We start from the raw sequence: 23,037 nt of genomic DNA, 5'->3' as shown, positions 1-23,037 counted from the left end.
AGGTCCTCACTTTACTGGGTTATTTGATATTTTTTGTGTCATTCCGCTATTACAATTGCTTCCAGAAACCATTGCCAGTTCTACCTTGCTTAAAACACAGATCTCATCATGTAACTTACTGACTAAATAACCTCTGGCTTCCTATAACATTCCCAGTAAAGGTCAGAATTATCTTACCCTCAGAGCCTCCATAGTCTCTTTTTATATTTCTGATCTTACCTCCAGTGATTCCCCGTCTGTCACATACCATCTGCTTGGCATGTTTTCCTGCCCTGTGATAATTCCGTAAGCTTTACTTTTTCTGGAATGTTTTCTCCCTTCCTGTTACATTATATGTGTGTATTGAAACCATCCACCTGCCTTGGGAACCCTGTTTACATCCCACCTTCTTTCAGAAGGATTCCAGAGCCCCTCAGGTGTAGGCAGTTTCTCCTTCCTTCATGCTGTTTGAGCACTCCTATGGTGCGCCCTCCTGATTTGCTCTTTGTCAGAAATGTGTGTGTGTGTCTTGTTGACCCAGAATCCCTCCTGAGGTGGGAGTTGTGCCCTCTTGTGACCGCTGTAGTCTAGTGCAGAGCCCAACTCAGAGCAGAAGCGTGTCAGGTGTGTGTTTGAGATGGCACAAAAAGACTGATGTCTTGGGGGTGCATTGCCCTGGGGATTCGTGTTGTTGTGGGCCCAGCTCTTGGCTCCTCCTTGGGGCCCACATGCAGGCCCCTGAGGGGGCGGGCTGTGGGCAGGCTGCCTGTGTTGGGCCACACTCCTGGGCCCTGGGCGGCGGCAGGCCTGGCTGTCCCAGGTCCCCTTTGCTGCTGCCGCCTCCTCAACGGCCTCTTGCCCTTTGGTTCCACAGAGCTGCGGTGCAACCCCGGGCAGTTTGCCTGTCGCAGCGGCGCCATCCAGTGCATCCCCCTCCCCTGGCAGTGTGACGGCTGGGTGACTTGTGAGGATGAGAGCGACGAAGCCGACTGTCCAGGTGAGTGTATCGGGCAGGCAGCTGCCCGGGGCCCCGCTGCTCCATCACAGCTGCGTGATTGTGCTTCCGGGAGGGGGGGATGGCGTCCCCTGCAGCCTGTGCTGGATCCACTTACTGGACGCTTATATTGAGCTGGCCCCTCCCCTCTCTCCGTCTCTCTCTTTAAAAAGAGATGCCCAACGCAGGCAGATCCCAGAATTTGCAAGGTCGCAGGGTCAGGGCCGGGGTGAGGCAAGAGGGGTGCCCAGGATGCCACGTTTTGGTTGGCACTGCCAGCCCTGAGAGCAGCGCCCCTGAAATGTGGTGCCCTCTCGCCTGGCTTGGGAGGTGGGTGCTTTTTGAGACCTGCTTAGAGTCCTGTTGAGGGTCATTAGACTGGCTTTGGCTCTGCCAACTCATCCTGCTCACTCAGTCCCTAGTAATTTTTCATTTGGGGGTTCTCTCCTGACAATGCATGGACTCCTAAAGATCTATGCAGATGCAACAGAAAGTCTAAACTGTTGGTTCTCCATTTGGTTTCTGCCCCAGCACCCTCAGGGAGTATAATACACCTCACGAGTAATGGTGTTTGCTGCATCCCTGGTTCTTTTGGGTTAGGATGGAAGATGTAGTATCTTGCATTTGCCCGTACATATGTGTGTGATACACACACTAATTTGTTTAAGACCCAGGCAGCACCAATAAAGCCCCTAAGAAGAAGGGGTTTTTATTCTACCTTGAGAACCTCGGACCTAATAACTCTTCAGCCTGGCATTTAAATTTCTTGACATTCTGGTTTGGTTCTACTTTACCAACCTGATGTATTGCTATTTTCACTTTAGTGGCTCCGCTGGCCTGTTTCCTGTGCCCACCCCATGATGAATTTCCTAGCCACATGCTTCATTCATGCCTTTCTTTTTTTTCCTGGGATCCTCTTGTTCTGTTTTCATGTGGGCAGATCTTACCTGTCCTTCAAGGCTTGGCTCAGATGGTACCACAACAAGTAGACATCTCTGGGCTCTCGGATGGAGGTTGGCTTCTGCCAGCACCTCTTCTCTCTCTCTGACAGCATCTAGAACCACCAGTATTTCTCACCATTACCTGTGCCCATGCTTGATCTCTCCTTCCAGACTATGAGCTCCCCGAAAGCAGGAGACCTGTCCTCTTCCTAAGTGTGACCTGGCCTAGGATGGAGGTCCTTTTTAACATTCGGTAAATGGAAAGAATGTTGTAATTCCTGTGGGTCAGGTACTGAAGAAAAACCAGTTACCTTCAACCATGGGGATCAGGTAGGGTATCAAATACAAGGTGACATTTGAGCTTGGGACAGTTCTTTGAAGGGGGTTCCAAAATAAGAAGCAGAGGTGGTCTGGTCAGACTGCCTGAAAAGATGGCCTTTAGAGGGGATCCCAATTATCCCTTGAGCTTGTTCATTGGATTATGCATGTCTGGTTGAGGTGCTTGCCTTTCCAAATGAGTTTGAATGGTGGCAGCTGGGGCAGAAGCTTCTGGGACAGCCCTGTGTCTGGAAGCCCACCTGCTCCTTCCTTAGGTCACAGCCTGGAGAGCATGAACTACCCCGTGCTTGGGATGCTGATGCTTCATGTTCTGTCAGCTGTTGAGGACCAGTGGTTGTGACTGGGAGCTTCCCTGGATCTGCCTTATGGGATGAGACTTCATATCCAGCCTCCTAGAGAATATTCTGAACAAAGAACCAAACGATTCTTGGCTGGCTTTCAAGTGGAAGGATGACTTATTTGCTGATCTCAAAGTGCCTTTTGGCTTAGCTTTTAAGGTTGTGCGTAATAACTGTTCTGTTGTGTAGGTACTGAAAACAATGGTAGGCACTCTAGTTCATCTTGTTTATCTCTCCATCCACTGTGGACTTGATAAAGGCAGGAACTAGATTTTATTTCTCTTCTGGGCCACATGGCCTGGCACAGGAGGTCACAAGTCGCTCAGCACAGGTGTTGATTTGAGGCTACAAAGGTTGCCATATTTTCTCCCCAGACAGAGAAATAAAGTCTATCCAACAGGAGCCTGGAGTTCGGAGTGGATAGTGTGCTCTGGGCCCTAGACACTGAGGGCACAATGATCATGGCAGTGTGTGGAAACTCACGCAGCCCTGATAGGACCAAGGAGTGTTTGAAGAGGGGTGGGAGGGCTAAGGCGCTGTTAGACCTCCTGGCTCACTTCTGGCCTCCCCTTGTGTCTGGTACCGTGTCGGTACCGTGATGAGTGCCACGCCATGATCCAGGTGGCGATAAGCTTTGAACTCTGGGGTTCTGAGAAATGTAAGTTATGAAAATATACAAGGAAGAAGTATAGTACTTGTTTCTCACTTCCCCAATCATCAGTAATTGCTGAAATTTTGTCATATTTTCATTTTTTTAATTAATTTTTTAAAAACATCATGAATATGTTAAATCCTCATTAACACTCTCCCCTACCAAAAAAAAAAAAAGAAAGAAAAATCTTCGTTAGTGGGGAGGGGAGTGTGGACAGGGAGTTAGCTGATAACTACCTTTGCTGTGGCCTTCCTGTATATGGGGAGAGTTTAAATAAACCTATGGGAAGCCCTGGCCATGCTTGGTCAGGTTTTTGAACATGGGATTCAGGACGTCTGGAAGGACCATACGAGATTATTTCATTGTCCTTCTGAAAGCCTGCTAAAATGATAGTAAAAGAGTATAGAAGATATAAAGCCATAGTAAAAGAGTATAGAAGATATAAAAGATACTGGAAGATAGGAAATGGGTGGTGTGCTAGATAGAGTCTGGGCATCTAATATATTGCCTGCATTTCCAGGGCTGGAAGGCTGGAGCTTTCTTATTCAGACCCCACTGCCAGCAGGCTTGGGCTATCACTTGGCCCAGGAGATCCTTCCCATGCAGTTTGGAAGGTGGAAGGGAGGTGGACTCCTCCTTCCTCTGGCAGTGGTGTGAGGGTGCATGGGCTTAGACCAAGGTGAGTGAGTACAGCTGCCTCCTTAGCCTCCTCTGGCCAGCCGTTGCAGGGCTGCAGGGCAGCTGTGATTGGCAGAGGTTTTCTGCGGTATCCTGTCCTGTGGACGTCTTCCTCACTCTGGACTGCAACTGCGGAGGAGGAATGGAAGGCTGGAGGTGGCTCACTTTTGCACACACTCCAGCCTCTTCAATTGTTCTGAAAGTACCTAATGCCCTGTATTAAACTCCTTTATTTTTGAAATACCTACCATGGTTTCTGTTCTTCTGACCAAACCATCTTTGATGTAAATGGGAACTAACATAAGAGGGATAAAATTTTTTAATGGAGAAAAATGTACAACTTTATTAAGAGACATTAAAAAAGCTTTGAATAAATAAAGACAAGATATTCTTGGCTAGGAAGACTCAGCATGGTGAAGCAGCCTTATATTGATCTGTGGAGTCAGTGCATCTCCAAAGGGGCTTTTGGGAAATGTGACGAGTCAGTTTTAAAATGTGTAGAAGAATAAAGTCCTAATATTGTAGGACACTGAAGAAGAGTAAGGTGTGAGCAGTTGCCTTACCCTTGTCAAGGCTTACATTATTGTTGGCTCAGGGAAGCACAGATTGGCCCGTGCACCAGAAGAGCTGCCAAAAACAGACCTGAGAAACGATATATGGCACAGGTAGAATTACATATCACCGGGCAGAGGATAGGTGCCTCAATCCTAGCGCTGTGACAGTTGGGAAAGAATGTATACACAATGTACAGAAAAATCAGTTTCAGGTTAATTGAAGAAAAACTTCTAGAACACAGTCTAGGAGAATACCTTTATGACCTTGGTAGGAAAGGTTTTTTTTGTTTTGTTTTTTTAAGATTTATTTGAGAGAGCGAGAGAGCAAGCAGGAGCAAAGGTGCTGAGGGAGAGGGAGAAACAGTCTTCCCACTGAGCAGGGAGCCCAACGCGGGGCTCGATCCCAGGACCCCAGGATCATGACCTGAGCTGAAGGCAGATGCTTAACTGACCGAGCCACCCACGTGCCCTGGAAAGGGTTTTTTTAAAGTCACAAAAATAATCAACTCTAAAATAAAAATGACCAGTTTTACTAGATTAAAATTAAGATCTGCTCAGCGGGGTGTCTGCTTCTCCTTCTCCCTCTGCCCCTCCCCCTGCTCTCTCTCTCTCGAATAAATAAAATCTTAAAAAAAAAAAAAAAATCTTCCCTTTTTCAAAAGGTACCTGTAAAGAATGTGAACAGACAAGCCACAGAGTGTGAATAAATTTGCAATATGTGTAGCCCTTAAAGGATTATAGTACAGCACATATAAAGAACTCCTACATATGGACAAAAGACACTCAGGCATGTCACAGAAGAATTAATAAGAACAGTGGTTATGGGGCGCCTGGGTGGCTCAGTCATTAAGCGTCTGCCTTCGGCTCAGGTCATGATCCCAGGGTCCTGGGATTGAGCCCCGCATCGGGCTCCCTGCTCAGCGGGAGGCCTGCTTCTCCTTCTCCCACTCCCCCTGCTTGTGTTCCCTCTCTCACTGTGTCTCTGTCTGTCAAATAAGTAAAATCTAAAAAAAAAAAAAAAAGTGGTTAAACAGATAAAAAGATACTCAACCTCATTAGAATTCCAAGGCTGCAGTGAGATTCCACTTTACAGTTATTTAGATTGGCAAAAATTAAGATGTCTGTTGGCAAAAATTAAGGTATCAACAAAACCAGTGTTGGAGAGGATGTGAGTGACTTGGAAGTCTTAATCTGCTGCTGGTGAGGGGGATAAATGGATGCACCTGCTTTGGAAAACTGGCATTAACTTGTAAAGTTGAACATTCTCATATTCTGTGATCCAGGATTTCCATTTGGGGGAGCTCTAGAGAAATTCTTACAGCACTCTTCATACTAATAAATATCTTGGAAACAACCCAAATGTCTGTGTTCACATGATGGCGTATTATGGACCAACAACGGTGAGTGAATAGTAGGTCCTTGCAGCAACATTAATGGATCTTAAGGACAGCATGTAGGTGACAAAGGCAAATTGCCAAAAAGTACAACACAATAAAGACAAGCAAAAGTGACCACTGTCTTATGTACAGGTAATACAGGTGTGGTAAACAAAAATGGCAAAATGGTGATACACAAAATTTGGGCTCCTGGTTCCTCCCTGGTGAGGAGACAGAGGGATAAGACTGGGAGGAACAACCCTACAGCTGATGTTTGGGTTCTGAAGTAGGGTGGGGGTTGGGGTGGAGGGCTCACAACTATATTTTATTATTAGGCTTTAATAGAGAACCCAGAAATAAGCCTTCATATATACGGTCAAATTACTTTCCACAAGGGTATGGTTCAGTGGGTGGGGGGAAGAACAGTATTTTCAATAAATGGTGCTGGGAAAAGTGGACAGCCACATGGAAAAGAACCTTTGCTTAGCGTACAAAAATTAATCCAACATGGGTCAAAGACCTAAGTATAAGAGACAAAACTATAAAACTCAGAAGAAAACATAGGAAAAAAGCTTCATGACATGGGCTTGGTAATGATTTCTTACATGTGGTATCCATGACCGACAACAAAGGAAAAATACAGATAAATTGAGCTACATCAAAATTTAAAACTGTGTTAAAACATTCAACAGAGTGAAAAGGCAGTCTATGGATTGCAAAAAAATATTTGCAAATCATATCTGATGAAGGGCTAATAATCAGAATATATAAAAAAAACTCCTACAACTCAACAAAAAAAATCTGATTAAAAAGTGGGCAAAAGGACGCCTGGGTGGCTCAGTTGGTTAAGCGACTGCCTTCGGCTCAGGTCATGATCCTGGAGTCCCGGGATCGAGTCCCGCATCGGGCTCCCTGCTGAGCAGGGAGTCTGCTTCTCCCTCTGACCCTCTTCCCTCTCATGCTCTCTGTCTCTCATTCTCTCTCTCTCAAATAAATAAATAAAATCTTAAAAAAAAAAAAAAGTGGGCAAAAGCGGGACACCTGGGTGGCTCAGTAGGTTAAGCGTCTGCCTTCGACTCAGGTCATGATCCCAGGGTCCTGGGATCGAGCCCCGCATCAGGCTCTTTGTTCAGCGGGGAGCCTGCTTTTCCCTCTGCCTGCCGCTCCCCCCTGCTCGTGCTCTCTCTCTCTCTCACAAATAAAAATCTTAAAAAAAAATGGGTAAAGGACTTCGCATTTCTCAGAGAAGACCTATAAATGGCCAAGAAGCACGTGAAAATGTACTCAATATCACTATTCTTTAGGAAAGTGCAAATCAAAACAACCACGAGACAGCACCTCACACGCATTAGGATGGTTGCTATCAAAACAAGTGCTAGTGGGGATGCGGTGGGGATGTGCAGATGATGGTGGGACGTGGAGAAGTTGGAATGCTTTTGCACGACTGGTGGGAATGTGAAATGGTGCGTCACTGGAAAACAATATTGTGGTTCCTCAAAAAATTAAAAATAGAATTACCGTAGGATCCAGTAATTCCACTTCTGCATATATGCTCAGAAGAATTGAAAGCAGGATCCATGTCCTTAAAAATGGTTAAAATTTTATATGTGTTTTGCCACAATGAAAAATATGTACATATATACACATACACAGATGATCTATTTTCTGAACATGAACAGAACGCTGTGAAAAGGAACAGTTGAGCAAGAAGGAGCTCTTACCCATTGAAAAATTAGTCCAGAAAATCCAATATCTGATTAATAAAAGTTCCTTTTTTTTTTTAAGTTTTTTTTTTTTTTTTGAGAGAGAAGGAGAGCAGGAGGAGGGGCAGGGGCGGAGGCAGAAGGAGAGAGAATCCCAAGCAGACTTTGTGCTGAGTTCAGAACCTGAGGCGGCACTTGATCTCATGACCCTGAGATCACCACCCCAGTAGAAATCAAGAGTCTGATGCCCAATTGACTGAGCCACCCAGGTGTGCCCCCCCACTTTTTAAAAAGATTGTATTTATTTGAGAGAGAGAGTACAAGAGTGTGCACAAGCAGGGGGGTGGGATAGTGGGAGAAGGAGAAGCAGATTCCCCACTGAGTAGGGAGCCCAGTTCAGAGCTCGATCCCAGGACCCTGGGATCATGACCTGAGCGGAAGGCAGACACTCATCCGAGCCACCCAGGTGCCCCATGGTTTTATTTTATTATTTTATTTTTTAAAAGATTTTATTTATTTATTTGAGAGAGAGAATGAGATAGAGAGCATGAGAGGGGGGAGGGTCAGAGGGAGAAGCAGACCCCCCGCTGAGCAGGGAGCCTGATGTGGGACTCGATCCCGGGACTCCAGGATCATGACCTGAGCCGAAGGCAGTCGCTTAACCAACTGAGGCACCCAGGAGCCCCCCATGGTTTTATTTTTAAGTAATCTCTACAAGCAATGTGGGGCTCAAATTCACAACCCTGAGATCAAGAGCTGCATGCTCAGGGTGCCTGGGTGGCTCAGTTTGCTAATTGTATGACTCTTGATTTTGGCTCAGGTCGTGATCTTTGGGAGTCATGAAATCGAGCCCCGTGTTGGGCTCCATGCTGGGTGTGGAGCCTACTTAAGATTCTCCCTCTCTGTCTCCCTGTCCCTGCTTGTGTGTGTGTGTTCTCTCTCAAGAAATTTTAAAAAGGAGCTGCATGCTCTACAAACTGAGCCACCCAGGAGGCCCAGTAAGAGTTACTTTTTTTTTTTTTTTAAGATTTTATTTATTTATTTGAGAGTGAGAGAGAAAGAGCCCGCACAAGCAGGGGAAGGAGCACAAGGAGAGGGACAAGCAGACTCCACGCTGAGCGCAGAGCCCGATGCAGGGCTTGATTTCACGACCCTGAGATCATGAGCTGAGCTGAAATCAAGAGTTGGATGCTCAACCAACTGAGCCACCCAGCCACCCACCCCCTGTAAGAGTTCTTTTATTTTTTTTATTTTTAATTTTTAAAAAGATTTTATTTATTTATTTGAGAGAGAGAGAGTGAGCACAAGCAGGGGAAGTGGCAGGCAGAGGGAGAGATAGAAGCAGACTCCCCGCTGAGCAGGGAGCCCGACTTTGGGCTCGATCCCAGGACCCTGGGATCATGACCTGAGCTGAAGGCAGACGCTCAACGACTGAGCCACCCAGGCACCCGAGAAACATTTTGTCTTTACCCCAGAACTGAACATTGTCATCATCATCTTTTTGTTTCAATAACTATTGAGATACAATTCACATACCGTAGAATTTGCTTGTTAAATTACGGGGTTTTGGTGGTTTTTAGAATATTTTCAGAACCATCACCCCAACTGTAGAATTTTTTTTTGTCACCCCAAAATAAAACACTGTACCCATCAGCAGGCACTCTCCCATTTTCTCTTAAGCCTTAGCCCCTGGCAACCACTTACCTACTTTCTGTCTCTGTAGATTTGACTCTTCACATTTTATAGAAATGGAGTCATACAATGTGCAGTATTTCGTGTCTGGCTTCTCTCAATTGGCATAATATTTTCAGGTCCATCCATGTAGTTTTCTTTTTGTTTTACCTTTAAAAAAAACCCTATATATGTACTTTAAAGAAAACATCTGTCTTATGTTAAGACTTTCAGTTTTTTAACACCTTTATTGAGATACAATTTATGTACCATAAAATTCATCACTTTTAAAAAAATGTACAAGTCTATGATTTTTGTGAAATTATTTATAGAGTTCTGCAACTTTAGAACATTTCCGTTGCCCCCAAAAGATCCCCATGTCTATTTGTAGTCACTCCTTGTTCCTTCCCCCAGTCCCAGGCAACCTCTAATCTATTTTCTGTGTCTTATATACTTGCTTTTCTGGACATTTTCTATAAAGTGAATCATACCATATGCCTTCTTTTGTGTCTGGCTTCTTCCACTTGACATCATGTCTTTGAGGTTCATCCATTTGCAGCCTGAGTCAGTAGTTTTTTCCTTTCCACACCAAATTTTCCATTCTATGGGTAATGCCACATTTTGTTTACCCTTCCACTTTGATGAGCATTTGATTTACTTCCACTTTGTGAGTAAAGCTGCTGTGAACATCGTGAGTTTTGAAGGGGACATATGCTTTCATTTATCTTGGACAAATATATAGGGGTGGGATTTCTGGGTCATATTGTAAATTTATGTTTCACTTTTTAAGAAATGGCCAAATTGTTTGCCAAAGTGGCTGTAGATTTACATTAAAAAAAAAAAAGTCCTTAGCAGGATGGATCTCTTTCCTGATTTCTCCTCAGTTGTAGATCTATCATTCTGCCAGAGTGATTTTGGAATCTCTTCTCCCGGAGCCCCTGACTTCACCTGTCTGGCTTGTGCTGGCAGGGCCTGCTGCCTACCTTCCCGGCTGTCCTCTTGGGTTTTCCCTTCACCATCAGCATGGGAGAATCAGTAGATTTCTCCCTCGTGTCTGTCGCGCTTTGCTGCCTCTCTCTCTCTCTCATGTTAGATCCTTTGTTTTTTGGTTTCCTGTTTTGGTTTATTTTCTCATTTAAATAATGTACTGCCTTCCTTAATAACTTCTGCAGAAAAGGAACACCGGAGATAAAAGTTTTTGGTTCCTTGCTTGCATGTCTGAAAAGGCCTTTATTTGACCCTCACACATGATAGATTTAGCTGGATTTAGAATTACTAGTTATAAATAACTTTCCCTTACAATTTTGAAGATCTTACTCCATTTTTATGAGCTTTCAACATTGTTGATGCCATAATTCTGGTTCTTTGAAGGAAACCTGTTTTTGTTCTTCTGGAAATTTTGAGTATCTTTTGATACATTGTGCTGGCCACTCAGCAGATCTTTTCATTGTAGGAACTCATGCATCTTGGTTTAGGGAAAGAAAAGACTAGATTTTTTTTTTCTCTTCCATTTAACTAGTCTCTTTCTAGAACTGTTACTGGAAATTGGAGCTCTTGGACTGATCTTCAATTTTTTGTCTCCAGTTCTTCATCTCTTTGTCTCTTTTACTTTAAGGAAGTTTCTACTTGCACCACCACATCTTTTAACAGGTTTTCATTTTTGCCATCATGTTGCATTTCTAGTGGAGATTTTTCTTTGGGTGGGGGGGTTACTGGTGTCTGTATTATGTTCCTTTTTAATAGCATCCCATTCTTGTTTTATGGATACAATATTGTCTCTCACTTTGAGTATGTTAATGGCATGATTTTGTTGAACTGTTCCATATGCATTCCTTCTGTATTGTTTCCTCTGTAGTTTGGTGTCTTTCATTTGGAGGCTCTCCTCAGAGGTTGGTTGGCCTTGCCTGCCTGTCTGCTGTGTGTGGCAGAGGGACTGGAAACTCTGTGCTTCTGGGCCTCCTTGGATAGTGAGCCAGCTGCACTGTTTCATTGCGGGGTCTCCTCCCCTTGGGGACCTTTTTCTTAGACTGGCCAGATTTCTCCATAGAGGAATGTTCCAATCTGCCCTCCCCAGCTAAGAACAGAACCCTAACTTTCAGTTGAACTGCTGTCCCCAACCAAGAGACACCTGTTTGACCCTTTCGTCAGTAAATCACCCATCTTCTGCTGGGGCGGAGAGACAGGGCTACCTGAGCAAACCAAGTACAGGGGATGAGATCTGGGTTTGTCAGCTGCCTTCTCTCCCTGACTTTTTTTTTTTTTTTTTAAGATTTTATTTATTTATTTGACAGAGACATGGTGAAAGAGGGAACACAAGCAGGGGGGAGTGGGAGAGGGAGAAGCAGGCCTCCCATGGAGCAGGGAACCTGATGCGGGGCTCGAGTCCCAGGACCCTGGGATCATGACCTGAGCCAAAGGCAGACGCTCAATGACTGAGCCACCCAGGTGCCCCATCATTCCCTGACTTTTAATATGAGAAACTTCAAGTCTGTAGAAAAGGTACATGAGTAATACAGTGAATGCTTATATTGCTCTTTACCTGCATTCACCTATCCATAGCAGTTTGCTGCAGTTGCTTCTTTACATGTTTTTTTCTGAACCCTTTGAGAGTGTGTTAGTGATACCATGATATTTCCCCCTAAATACTTCATCTATCTTCTTCTTTTTTTTAAAGATTTTATTTATTTGTCAGAGGGGGAGAGAGAGAGAGTGCATAAGAAGCGGGGAGGGGGCAGAGAGAGAGGGAGAAGCAGGCTCCCCGCTGAGCAAGGAGCCTTGAGGCAGGACTCGATCCCAGGACCCTGGGATCATGACCTGAGCCGAAGGCAGACGCTTAACCATCTGAGCCACCCAGGCACCCCTACTTCATCTATCTTCTAAGAAGAACAACAATCCCATAACCACAATACACTTTTCATGTGCAAGAAACTTACCATAGTACTATTATGTTGCATACAGTTCATTTTGAAGTTTTTCATTTGTCCCTAAAAATATCTTTTACAGGTTTTTTGTTTTTAAATTCAGGATTTATTCGAAGTTTACATATTGTATTTTCTTGCCATCTAGCTTTATTCTGTAATTCAGAAGTGTCCCCAGCCTTTAAAAAAAAATTATTATTGATCTTACGTGGCATTGACCTATTTGAAGAGTCCAAGCCAGTTGTTTTGTAGAATGTCCTTCAATATGGGCTTGTCTGTTTCCTCATGATTAGATTCAGGTGAGACTTTGTTTTTAAGCAGGTCATAAAGTGTCCCATTGGGAGCACATGAGGTCAGTTTGTCCCATTACTGGTGATGTTAAGTTTGATCCCTTGGTTAAGGTAATGTTTGCCATATTTCAGTACAGTAAATGTCTCTCCCTCCTCCTTTGTAATGAAAAGTAATCTGAACAAGTAATATATGGAGTGGTATTCTAGGTATTCTCCAACAACCTTACACCCAGTTGTTTTAGCTTATATTGATGGTTCTTGTCTGAATTAGTTATAATAGTGGTGGTTAAAAAATGGTGATTTTGTAATTCTACCATATGCACTCCACTTAATAAATGATATTATTTTATAAAGATCTTTCCTATTTCCTGGCACTGCAAAATGTTCCAGATTCAGGGGGTGCCTGGGTGGCTCAGTTGTTAAGCATCTGCCTTCGGCTCAGGTCATGATCCCAGGGTCCTGGGATCGAGCCCCGCATCGGGCTCCCTGCTCCTCAGGAAGCCTGCTTCTCCCTCTCCCACTCCCCCTGCTTGTGTTCCTGTTCTCGCTATCTCTCTCTCTGTCAAATAAATAAATAAAATCTTTAAAAAATATTGTTCCAGGTTCATCTTACAGTTTTCCTGCCCCAGACCTGGAATCAACCATTTCTCTGAAGAGTCCTGTTCCTTTCGGTGAGGAATGGTATTCAGAAACCAAGATCAGAGTGGTAGCTATGCTCATAGTTATTTGGACATCATAGCGTCTAGGCATTTCTTTCTTTCTTTTTTTTTTTTTAATTTATTTATTTGAGACAGACAGAATGAGAGAGAGAGAGCATGAGAGGGGGGAGGGTCAGAGGGAGAAGCAGACTCCCCACCGAGCAGGGAGCCCGATGCGGGACTCGATCCCGGGACTCCAGGATCATGACCTGAGCCGAAGGCAGTCGCTTAACCGACTGAGCCACCCAGGCGCCCCTAGGCATTTCTTTCAGTGGATTGAGCTAGGAAACCTTTTTAAAAATAAGCAGCTCATATTTATTGATACCTCTGATTCTAATCTATACTAAAGTTCTTCTCTTCCTCCCATCTTATATTTTTACCTTCTTTTTCCCATAGTAAGAACTGTGGTTCCCAACACCTTGAATATATGTATCCATTTGGCCAGTCCTAAAATACTTGTAGTTTTGGAATTACTACTCCTATACCACTACCAAGAACACACCTACTAAGTAAATTCCAGGATTTCTTTGTAGTTTGTTATGTTATTAAGCTGTTTCCCACTGATGGGGTATAGTCAGTTCTCAAGTCAGAAGTCACGAGCATTCATTCCTTTTTTTCTTAGGGGTGATTATGTTAACATTTCATTCTGTTTGTATTTAGTTTTAGGACTTTGCCTTCTCATCTTGTTGATTTATTTTTAATGTTTTTGTATTGAGATAAAATTCATGTGCCATAAAATTCACCCCTTTAAAATATATAATTTCACATTTTTTAGTATATTCACAAGATTGTATAACTGATTTATTTTTAGGATATGTAAAATGTAAACAAGATTCAGAAGTCATAACTATATAAAAACATATATTTAAAAGTTCTTGGGGCACCTGGGTGGCTCAGACGGTTAAGTGCCTGCTTCCAGCTCAGGTTATGATCCTGGAGTCCCGGGATCGAGCCCCGCATTAGGCTCCCTGCTCAGCAGAGAGCCTGCTTCTCCCTCTGCCCCTCACCCTCCTTGCTCTCTCTCTCTCTCAAATAAATAAGGTCCTCCTCGTTAGTATAGTGGTGAGTATCCCCGCCTGTCAAATAAATAAATAAAATCTTTTAAAGGTTCTCCACGGGGGCACCTGGCTGGCTCAGTTGGTAAAGCATGTGACTCTTGATGTTGGGATTGTGAGTTTAAGCCCCACGTTGGGCATAGAGCCTACCAAAATAAAAAAGCTTCTCTTTCCTCTCCTTTTTCCCTTTTCCCTGTTCCTACTCACATCCTATAGGTAAGTAATTCGATTAGTTTCTGGCTTATCTTTCTGGAGTTTGTTCTTGTTTTGGTTTTTTAAATATTTTATTTATTTGTCAGAGAGAGCACAAGCTGAGGGAGAAGCAGGCTCCCCACTGAGCAAGGAGCCCGAGTCGGGACTCGATCCAAAATCAAGAGTCAGACGCTTAATTGAAAAGCCACCGAGGTGCCCATTTTTCTCTTTTTCTAATTTAACAAAATGCCCATGAAGTCACTATATTAATTCATAAGGATCTTTTTCATTCTTTTTTACAACTCTTTTGCACTCCATCTTAGGAACATACCATACTTTATTTAACTAGTCCTCCTATGTATGGGCCTTCAGGTTGTTCTCATTAGTTTGCTATCGAATATAATGCCACAGTTGGGGCGCCTGGGTGGCTCAGGCGTTAAGCGTCTGCCTTCGGCTCAGGTCATGATCCCAGGGTTCTGGGATCGAGCCCCGCATCGGGCTCCCTGCTCAGCGGGAAGCCTGCTTCTCCCTCTCCCACTCCCGCTGCTGTGTTCCCTCTCTCACTGTGTCTCTCTCTGTCAAATAAATAAATAAAATCTTCTAAAAAAAATAAATATAATGCCACAGTAAATAACTTAATACATGTTTCCCCCTTTCAAATTGTTGAAGATGTATCTTCACTGTAAATTCTTAAATACAGGATTGCTGAGTCAAAGGGTCAATGTATATGTAGTTTTGCTAAATATTGCCAGATTCCTTTTTTTTTACATTTTAATGGAAGTATAGTTGACATGATATAGGTACTTACTTTTCTACTTGCCCACCCGTTGGCCTAGGATTAGCTTTCTGGGCTCAAGTAAATTGAGTGATTTGCTTCTTAAATAAGACAGTCTTGAGACTGACAAATGCTAATAAACTGGATAGGATACTGGGACAACAGGCATAAACCAAGATCATCCCCAGGCAAATTACAATGTATGGTTGCCTTCTTCAAGCTAATTATTACTTCTGTTTTCCAGTTTTTACAACTTTGCCATCTTCTTTCCTGTTCTGTTTGTCCTTGTGACTATGCCTTTTTAAAAATTCCATTACTATTGTTTTAATTAAGAGTTTCAGGAGAGACTAGAGGTGAATGAATATGTTCATTCAGTTGGATATCTCTAGAAGCTTCAAAAATGTTATTAATCTGGGATTTTTTACATTCCGAGGAACCTATCATGCATGAGAATGGAATAAAGGCATTTTCCGATATGGACAGACTCAGAAAAGTTGCCCTGCCCTTTCTTAGGAAGATATGTCTTGTAAAAGGAGAGGGTAAAGCAGAAAAGAAGGTAGCCTGGGGTCCAGGAAAGAGGGCCCAGAACAGGAGGACAGCAAATGGACCCCAGGATTACAGCCATGCCCCAGCCCAGACAGCAGCCTATTCAGCCTGGTGCTAGAAGGTAGGGACTAGAGGAGGGGTTTCCGAGGGAGAAGTGGAGCCAGGAGATTGTGATGTGATGTTTCAGGTGTTTAACATTTTTATTGCTAGCCATTGTTATTTGCTATAGCAACTGGAAAGAATAGCAGCAGATACACCAAAAGCCAAGCAAATTTAAAAATTAATGCGCATACTAACTCCAGGAAAAAGGCTTGTAAAGAATTGAAATAACCTAGTATGCTTTCTGGCTCACAAGTGAAGAACCTTTGTACATTAAGTGTACATTATTACATTATTCTACTAACTTTAATTACAAAATTGATTCTACTCTGTTGGGAAGGTGGATAAGAGTATATATGAGCTAAATCTGTACCTGTCCTAACATTGCGTCAATGGACGACATTCAAAATTGATAAAACTGTAAGTAGCTGGGTAAACCTATTATTTAGAAATATGGACAAAATATCAGAAGAAATGAGTAAAAAAGATGTTTTTAGGAAATGGGATTAGGAGCAGGGGGCTGGGAAGAGGGGAGACGGGTTTCTATTTCATCTTGTGGGTATACATAAGAAATAAGAATTAATATATACATACCTTGGGTGAGGATTCCTACCAGGCCAGTCTGCTTCTGCCATATCTCTGCTGGCACTTGAGACCCAAGGCCACATCTTGAGTGTGTCATAGGGCTATCTGATGGCTTCAGCTTCTGTCACCGGCCTTAGTGGAAGGTAAGGCATTTTTTCTGTGAAGTTGTGCCTCAGACATTTGTGGATCCTTGCAACAGAAGGGAAGCAGATTTTGAGCTTGGAACTGACAGAGCTGTATTTTTGCAGTTATTCTCTGTGTTAAGTTACATATTATCCACATGTGGGTATAAAATGGGAAAGCAAAAGTGCTCATTTGTTATTTCAGAAGCATAGGTCTCGAAACCTTGATAGAACAGAGACAAAGATGGCAGTCCTGGGGCTTGCCCAAACTAGTAAACCTTTAGCCTCAGTGAGATTTTTTTTTTTTTAGATTTTTATTTATTTATTTATTTGACAGAGATACAGTGAGAGAGGGAACAAGCAGGGGTGTGGGAGAGGGAGAAGCAGGCTTCCCGCTGAGCAGGGAGCCCGATGCGGGGCTTGAGCCCAGGACCCTGGGATCATGACCTGAGCCGAAGGCAGACACTTAATGACTGAGCCACCCTGGTGCCCCTCAGTGAGATTCTTAGTAAGCTCGGTGTCCCTGGGCCTAGCTGGAAGGGAAAAGAATCAATGTAAAGAATGTACAACATAATGGAAATACCATTCAAAATTTTATATTTTCAGGCTCTCTGATGTTAGAAATCCTCTTTTGGTAAGCAAGAGTTACTTACCTACATTTGGATTTTTGGCCATGATTCTAAGCCTGTTTCGTTATAAAGAAAGAAAGTGACATGCATTCTGACTACTTGGAGCTCTGGAGACTCTCCAGTCTGTCTTGCCCTTTATTTGGAGAGGTTACAAGCTCATCTGGACCCTAATGCCATATTTGGACAAGTTATACAATCCTAGAAACACAAATTAGAATCAGTCACATTTTGTCCTTTATTTGCAAATAACAGATGTTGGGAAGCAAGCATGCTGCTGCCTGCCCTGACTCAGTTTCCTTGTTGGACTCAAGGCTCTCCTATGCCTCGACCCCTCCTCCCCCCAGCTCTCCCTGTGAGGCCTGTAGTGGGAAAGCAGAAAACCTGGCATGCTGGGTGCCCCTCGTGGAGCAAGGGGCGGCTGCCCTGAGCACTACACACCCCCCACCCCCTTCCGCAGCACACAGCTTGGGAAGATGGGTGGGGACAGGCCTCTGGTGGCCATGCTGTGAGGTGGGAGGAGGCTCAGGTCCAGTGGACCTGGAGCAGGTGGAAGGCTCACATCTCCTATTTTCCACTACTTCTGTGAAGCAAGCCTCATAACACTTCTGACCCTGCTTTCCCATCTGGAAGACATTTCCCTTTGCCTCAGTTTTTATAATACCAAGTCAACCATGTTGGCTCCTCCTTGGTTCACGTCTCCGTCCATGCACTCCATCCGTCTTTGGTGGCCAGAGCTATTCTGAAGTCTTGGCGAGGACACCTGAAGAGAGTAGAATACAGACAGCGGTCTGTGGTGCAGAGAGCACCCCTTCCAAGACGGCAGGCCGGGCTGGGGACCGGGGGCTGGGATGCGCACTCAGACTCTTCCATTCCCAGTCACAGGGCGTAAGTGTGCCCACCGCCAGTTGCTGGATGGAAGAGAAAGCGGACCGAGGGCATGACCTCTCACTAAGGGAGGACAGGATTGTCTCCTGTTTTGCTCACTATATTCCCCATGCCTGGAGTGCCTGACACACTGAGGTTGAACAGGAGACAGAGGGAGAGGGCAAGTTGCCTTGGGGTGTCTGCATCCCGAAACCAGTTCTGGGGCCGGCTGCACAGGTGTCAGCTCACACCCGCCAACTGGCCCGAAGGGGAAATGCTGTCAGTGAGTTGCAGAAGGAAATTGTGTGTTGTTAGAGGTGCTCCTAAGGGGTCTGTAGGGGTGCTACTCCAGTGAACTCTGTCTCTTCCCCATTTGCACCCAGTTCCTGCTTCTCCTGGCCCCCAGGACACTCGGAAGTCCCTGGTCTGTGCCAGTGGGTTCCCATGGTGGTGCTGAACACGTGAGTGATGAGGGCATGGGTGTGGGCGTTTGGCTGTGAAGAGAAATAATGGAAAAGAGAAGGGCTCAGAATTGCCACCTGAGCCACCAGAGAAGCCTGCTCAGTGCAAAGTGGCTTTGCCATCACCACTTGGCTTTCTGGTGACTTCCCTGAGTTGTTCTGCCTATTGCCCCACACCCCCTCCACAGTCAGCCAGCATCCAGCCCCCGGCAGCACTCTCCCTGCCCTGTGCCCCAGATTTATCTGTCTCTGTGAACAGTTTGGCCTGTCCTCTACCAGGTGCTGCTGCGCTTGGGTCTGGGCCAGAGGCCAAGACCCAAAGTGGAATCACAGGTCTTGCTCGTTGGAGCAGACAGAGGGACACATGAAAATCAGGTGTAGGGAAACGTGCTCACCACACCCAAACTTGCCCTCGAGCTTGTCCCAAATGTGTCCACCTTTGGCCTTTGCCCAAGCTGTGCTCTCTGCTGGGAAGCCCTCCTTGTCTCTAGTCAGCCATCTCTTAGAAGCCCAGTGTGGATCTCCGCACTCCTCTGCCTGCCTCCCCGGGGTGGGGGTAGCACTGCCCTGTGTCGGAACTGCCAGTCCCCTGCCGGGAGTGGCAGTGCTCAGGATGTGTGGATGGGGCACCCTGGTCCTGGAGAGCTGATGTTGCCCCGAAGGGAGCAGCTGCAGCACGCAGGTGGCTGCAGTGAGGTCATTGTGTTGGCGGTGAGGTTGCACCAAAGGCCTTGAACATGCTTCTCCTCTGAGGTCTTGCCTTGAGTTGAGCTTCTCTCAGACATGGGTAGCACATTTATATTTTAGAGTGGTTTGTAATCGGATGGCCCCTGAGCCCCATCACATGCCTGGGGAAGGGCTGTGGAAATATTGTACTGAATAATGGGGAAGGAACCAGAGCTGCCAGGGCAGGAGGAAACGAGGAGGAGCACACACAGATTTCTGTACAGGTTGTACTGTGCAGCCCTTTGTAAGGTAATGACAAAATGCAAACGACCTAAACTTCGAAACATTGGGGATTATGATAACTAAATCCATTCACAGAATTCTGTGCAGCCATTAAAAGTGATGTTCTTAAGGGCATTTAAGAATATGGAAAGCTGTTTAAATTCAAGCTTACAAAGCAAATCATAAAATAGAGTGATGTGATCCCAATATTTTTAGGGATTTGTATAGAAAAAAAGACTGGGAGGGCGGCAGACCCTAGCATAGTAGTGGTTTATGTTTTGGCTTTTCAGACTTCTGTGTTTCTCAGTTATTTCACATGAATGATTTGTTATTTTACAATGAGGAAAAATACAGGTTATTTATGAAATAAAAACAGTGTCAGAGTCTGCGACACGAGCAGGATCAGATAGCTGGCGAAGCTTCAGTCAAGTGGAGCGCTGTGGAGCCAGGTCTCCCACAAACCCACGTGCCACGCCATGCCCGTGTGCCCCACGTCCTCTGCCTCAGGCCTGCTGGAGGTGGCCATGGGGAAGCACAGCCGGCCTCCTCCTGTGTGCAGCCATGCAGACCAAGGTCACCGCTGTTTGTCCTGACCTTGCACCGGGTGTCCTCACCGTGCACCAAGATGCCCCCATGCAGGCAGAGGAGGGAGGAGAGTGGCCCGGATGGGACGTTGCCTCTGGCTGTCTCCTGTTCTGTGCCTTGGGTACCTTACGTCACGTCTCCGCATCACCCTTCACCTTTGAGAGGGAGGAGAGTGGTGCTCTCAGGGTTGGAGAACTCCACAGAGAGACTGTGGAAGCACCCACCTGCGAATTGCTATTAGATCATGCATGACCCGTGAAACTAGAAGTCTTCCTCATCTTCAGCTTCCTGTTCGCACTTCTGACTGTGCTTGAGGCTGGCTGCACGACGGGGCCTGTGCCAGGCGCCTGGGAGCCAGGCAGGAATGTCAGAAGGCCCTGGCCTTGCACTGAGAGGAACCTGCAGGCAGCTGCTCAGACAGCAACTCAGGCCCAGTGTGAGTAGTGCAGGGGAGGGTATCACACAGTGGTTCCCCGTTCACGCTCACGGGAAGCTCCCAGGCAGTTGGGGTGCAAGGGGCCGCCTGGCCTCTGGAGAGACTCCTCACTGTTCCCCGCCACGGAACTAGAGCTGCTGAGGGATTTTCCACAGGAATGACTAGCCCTGTGCTGTGCCCGTTAGAAAATGCAATGAAGGAGCGACCTCATTTCGTGATAGTAAAACAAAATGAATAATTTCAGTGAGGAGGGCATGTGACCCACTCGGCCTGAGCAGCAAGGTTTCCTAGACTTTAAAGAACACCTGAGTAACGAGAATATGTGCTGTCTTCCCCTCGACCTGGTTTCCCCAGCCCTGAGTAGGCTGACTACGCTGTGCTTTAATTTGGCACTGGCCACAGAGAGCCCCTGGCGGCCGTGTGCCTCGCTGCTGTGTGAGCAGTGCTGACAGCCCGTTTCTCTTCTTGCTTTCAGAAGTGACTGGAGAGTCGCGTCCTTATCATGGGAAGGAGGCTGTGGATCCGCGGCCGGGGCGGGCCCGAGGCAGCGACCCCAAGCACTTCCACGCGGTGAATGTGGCTCAGCCCGTGCGCTTTAGCAGTAAGTTGCAGACCTGCCCTGTCCGGGACCTAAGCGTTGTTGCCCCGTTTGGCCCCTGGCCATCAGGGCCACTTGGCTGGAAGAGGGGTGTGCCTCCTAAAATGGCCCTTCAGCCCCTGCATGGTGAAGCCGTGATGCAAACCCAGGCTCTGGAACCAGGCTGCTTGTTTCCACAAGTCAGAGGCTTTTTGGGGTTGGACTATACCGGCCGTTTGGTAGATGGAGAAATAAGCTCCCAGAGCTTAGGTCCAGCTGACGGGGAGGGAAGGCTCTACCTCTGTCGTTAAGCCATTTTTGAAGAGACTAGTTAATGTCCCTATGACATTAAGATTTTAAAGGAGCGTTACAAGATTAAAGAAGGTTGAAAGACAGAAAAGACACACCGAACTCCCCCCCCCCGCCCCCCAATCCTAAACAGACAGGCGTAATGACATACGTAGGTACAATGCACCAGGACAGGAGGAACTGACATGAAATATGTCTCCTGCAGTCTAGGAGTCTGTTGGCTATGTTAATACCCCCCCGCCCAACACACACACACAGACACTCAGCACCGGGGGGGCATTTCAGCTCCTGGGTTGTCTAACCCAGACTGAGCGAGTGCGGAGCCGGCGTCAGCCATTCCCTATCCTGATGCAGTGCTCGGCCTTGATCCATAATAGCTGTGAACTGCAAGGATTCTCGTGGTTGAAAGGGCACTGGGCAAGCTTGGCAGGTGAAGAAACTGAGGCTCTGAGAGGTCATCCCACCCAAGGTCATGCAGCCAACGGGGGACTCAGCCCTGTGGAGTCCCAACTCACACTAGCCCTTTTCATTGCTTATCTGTTTTTTTTGGAACAGGTAATATTTCTACTGAGGTAATAAATCCACAAATTTCAAATGATTAAAAAAGATGAGCCAATAGAAAGTAATGTTCCCTCCTTCCATTGCTCCCCACCATCGGCTGCCATCCCGGGTTTCCTCTGGACCCATCCCAGGGTGATGGGCGAGGAGCCCGGGGTGGAAGCCCGCCCTGCTGCTTGCCAGCCGAGGTGCTTGGCCCCTGTGCGCCTCGGTGTCACCACCTCTGTCTGGAGACAAGGCGGAACCCACGTGGAGGGGGTGTGGTGGGCAGAACGCATCATGTGTGGGGGCTTAGGAACCATAGTAAAGTCTCCCCTGGTGATCCCCCTGCCCCTCAAGGCCACGCCACACACTCAGCAGGCGTGTGCTGCGCACCCCGCACACCTTCCAAACAGGGATGATCTCAGGGCTGGCTCCTGGTCCACCGTGAAGAGCCTTCGTGCACGCTCAGCAGTTTGTGAGCGGGTCCTCCCCGGTGGGCAGGTGGCGCTGTCCCCCTGTCGCACTGCAGCACTGCTGTGGCAGGCCTTGGCTCCGGGCCAGAGCTGCCATTTCCTCTCTTGTAATCTCTGTACCTCTGTTAATAAGTTACACACATAGGCTCTAAATAATAAAAACACGAGCATCCATCTTTCAGAAGTTTTACTAGTTCCGCAGGATGTAGATGGATTAAAAAGTTGGGGTTAACAGTTGGCTTTGTTAAAAATTATTATTATTCATTAATGTGTGCTTAGGAGGTGGGTACCCCAGCATCTGAAGGCTGTAGATCCTGTGGAACAGGTCATAGGTCTTACGTAAGGCCAGCCATACAGTAGGGCAGGAGTCTTCCCGGCCCGGGGGTGGGGGGTGGGTCCGCCTGGTGAGGAGACATGTGGGCTGGCCCACCTCAGGGAGATGCAGGCTCCCACTGGCTACTCTGCCTTTGCCTGCTGCACAACCACCTGGGCCTCACTTTCTCGTCTGTGGGAGGCAGGGGCTGGTCCCTTTATCCCAGTGGCACTTCCAGCTCTCATCCCCTGAATTTCTGTTTGAGGAGAGTGCTGGCCAGTACCCAAGTGAAGAGAAAAGGAGGGCCAAGGAGTGGGCTCAGGAAGCAGTGGGCTTGCTGGTGGAGTGGCCAGAGAGCCAGCTGTTGGGGCAGTGAGGGCAGTGTGGGCGGGGAGCC

At 46.3% G+C, this 23,037-nt stretch overlaps 1 protein-coding gene across 2 annotated transcripts in view; it reads left to right on the top strand.

Annotated features, from left to right (window-relative positions):
* Positions 1-23,037, top strand: part of DGCR2 (DiGeorge syndrome critical region gene 2) — an 84,480-nt gene that overhangs the window by 29,025 nt on the left and 32,418 nt on the right. The window contains exons 2-3 of one of the 2 annotated variants that reach the window (XM_045887108.2): positions 854-976; positions 20,904-21,029. In XM_045887108.2, the coding sequence (XP_045743064.1) occupies positions 854-976; positions 20,904-21,029 (249 nt within the window). Of the gene's footprint in view, positions 1-853; positions 977-20,903; positions 21,032-23,037 lie in introns of both variants that reach the window. The other variant, XM_054510380.2, reaches the window with a different exon arrangement.

Source organism: Mirounga angustirostris, unplaced genomic scaffold, assembly GCF_029215605.1.
Source record: "Mirounga angustirostris isolate CCGP_5_RB_7025 unplaced genomic scaffold, mMirAng1.0.hap1 SCAF_14, whole genome shotgun sequence".
NCBI lineage: Eukaryota > Metazoa > Chordata > Mammalia > Carnivora > Phocidae > Mirounga > Mirounga angustirostris.
Note: the sequence above shows the minus strand (reverse complement) of the source record. Positions and strands in the feature narration are given on the sequence as shown.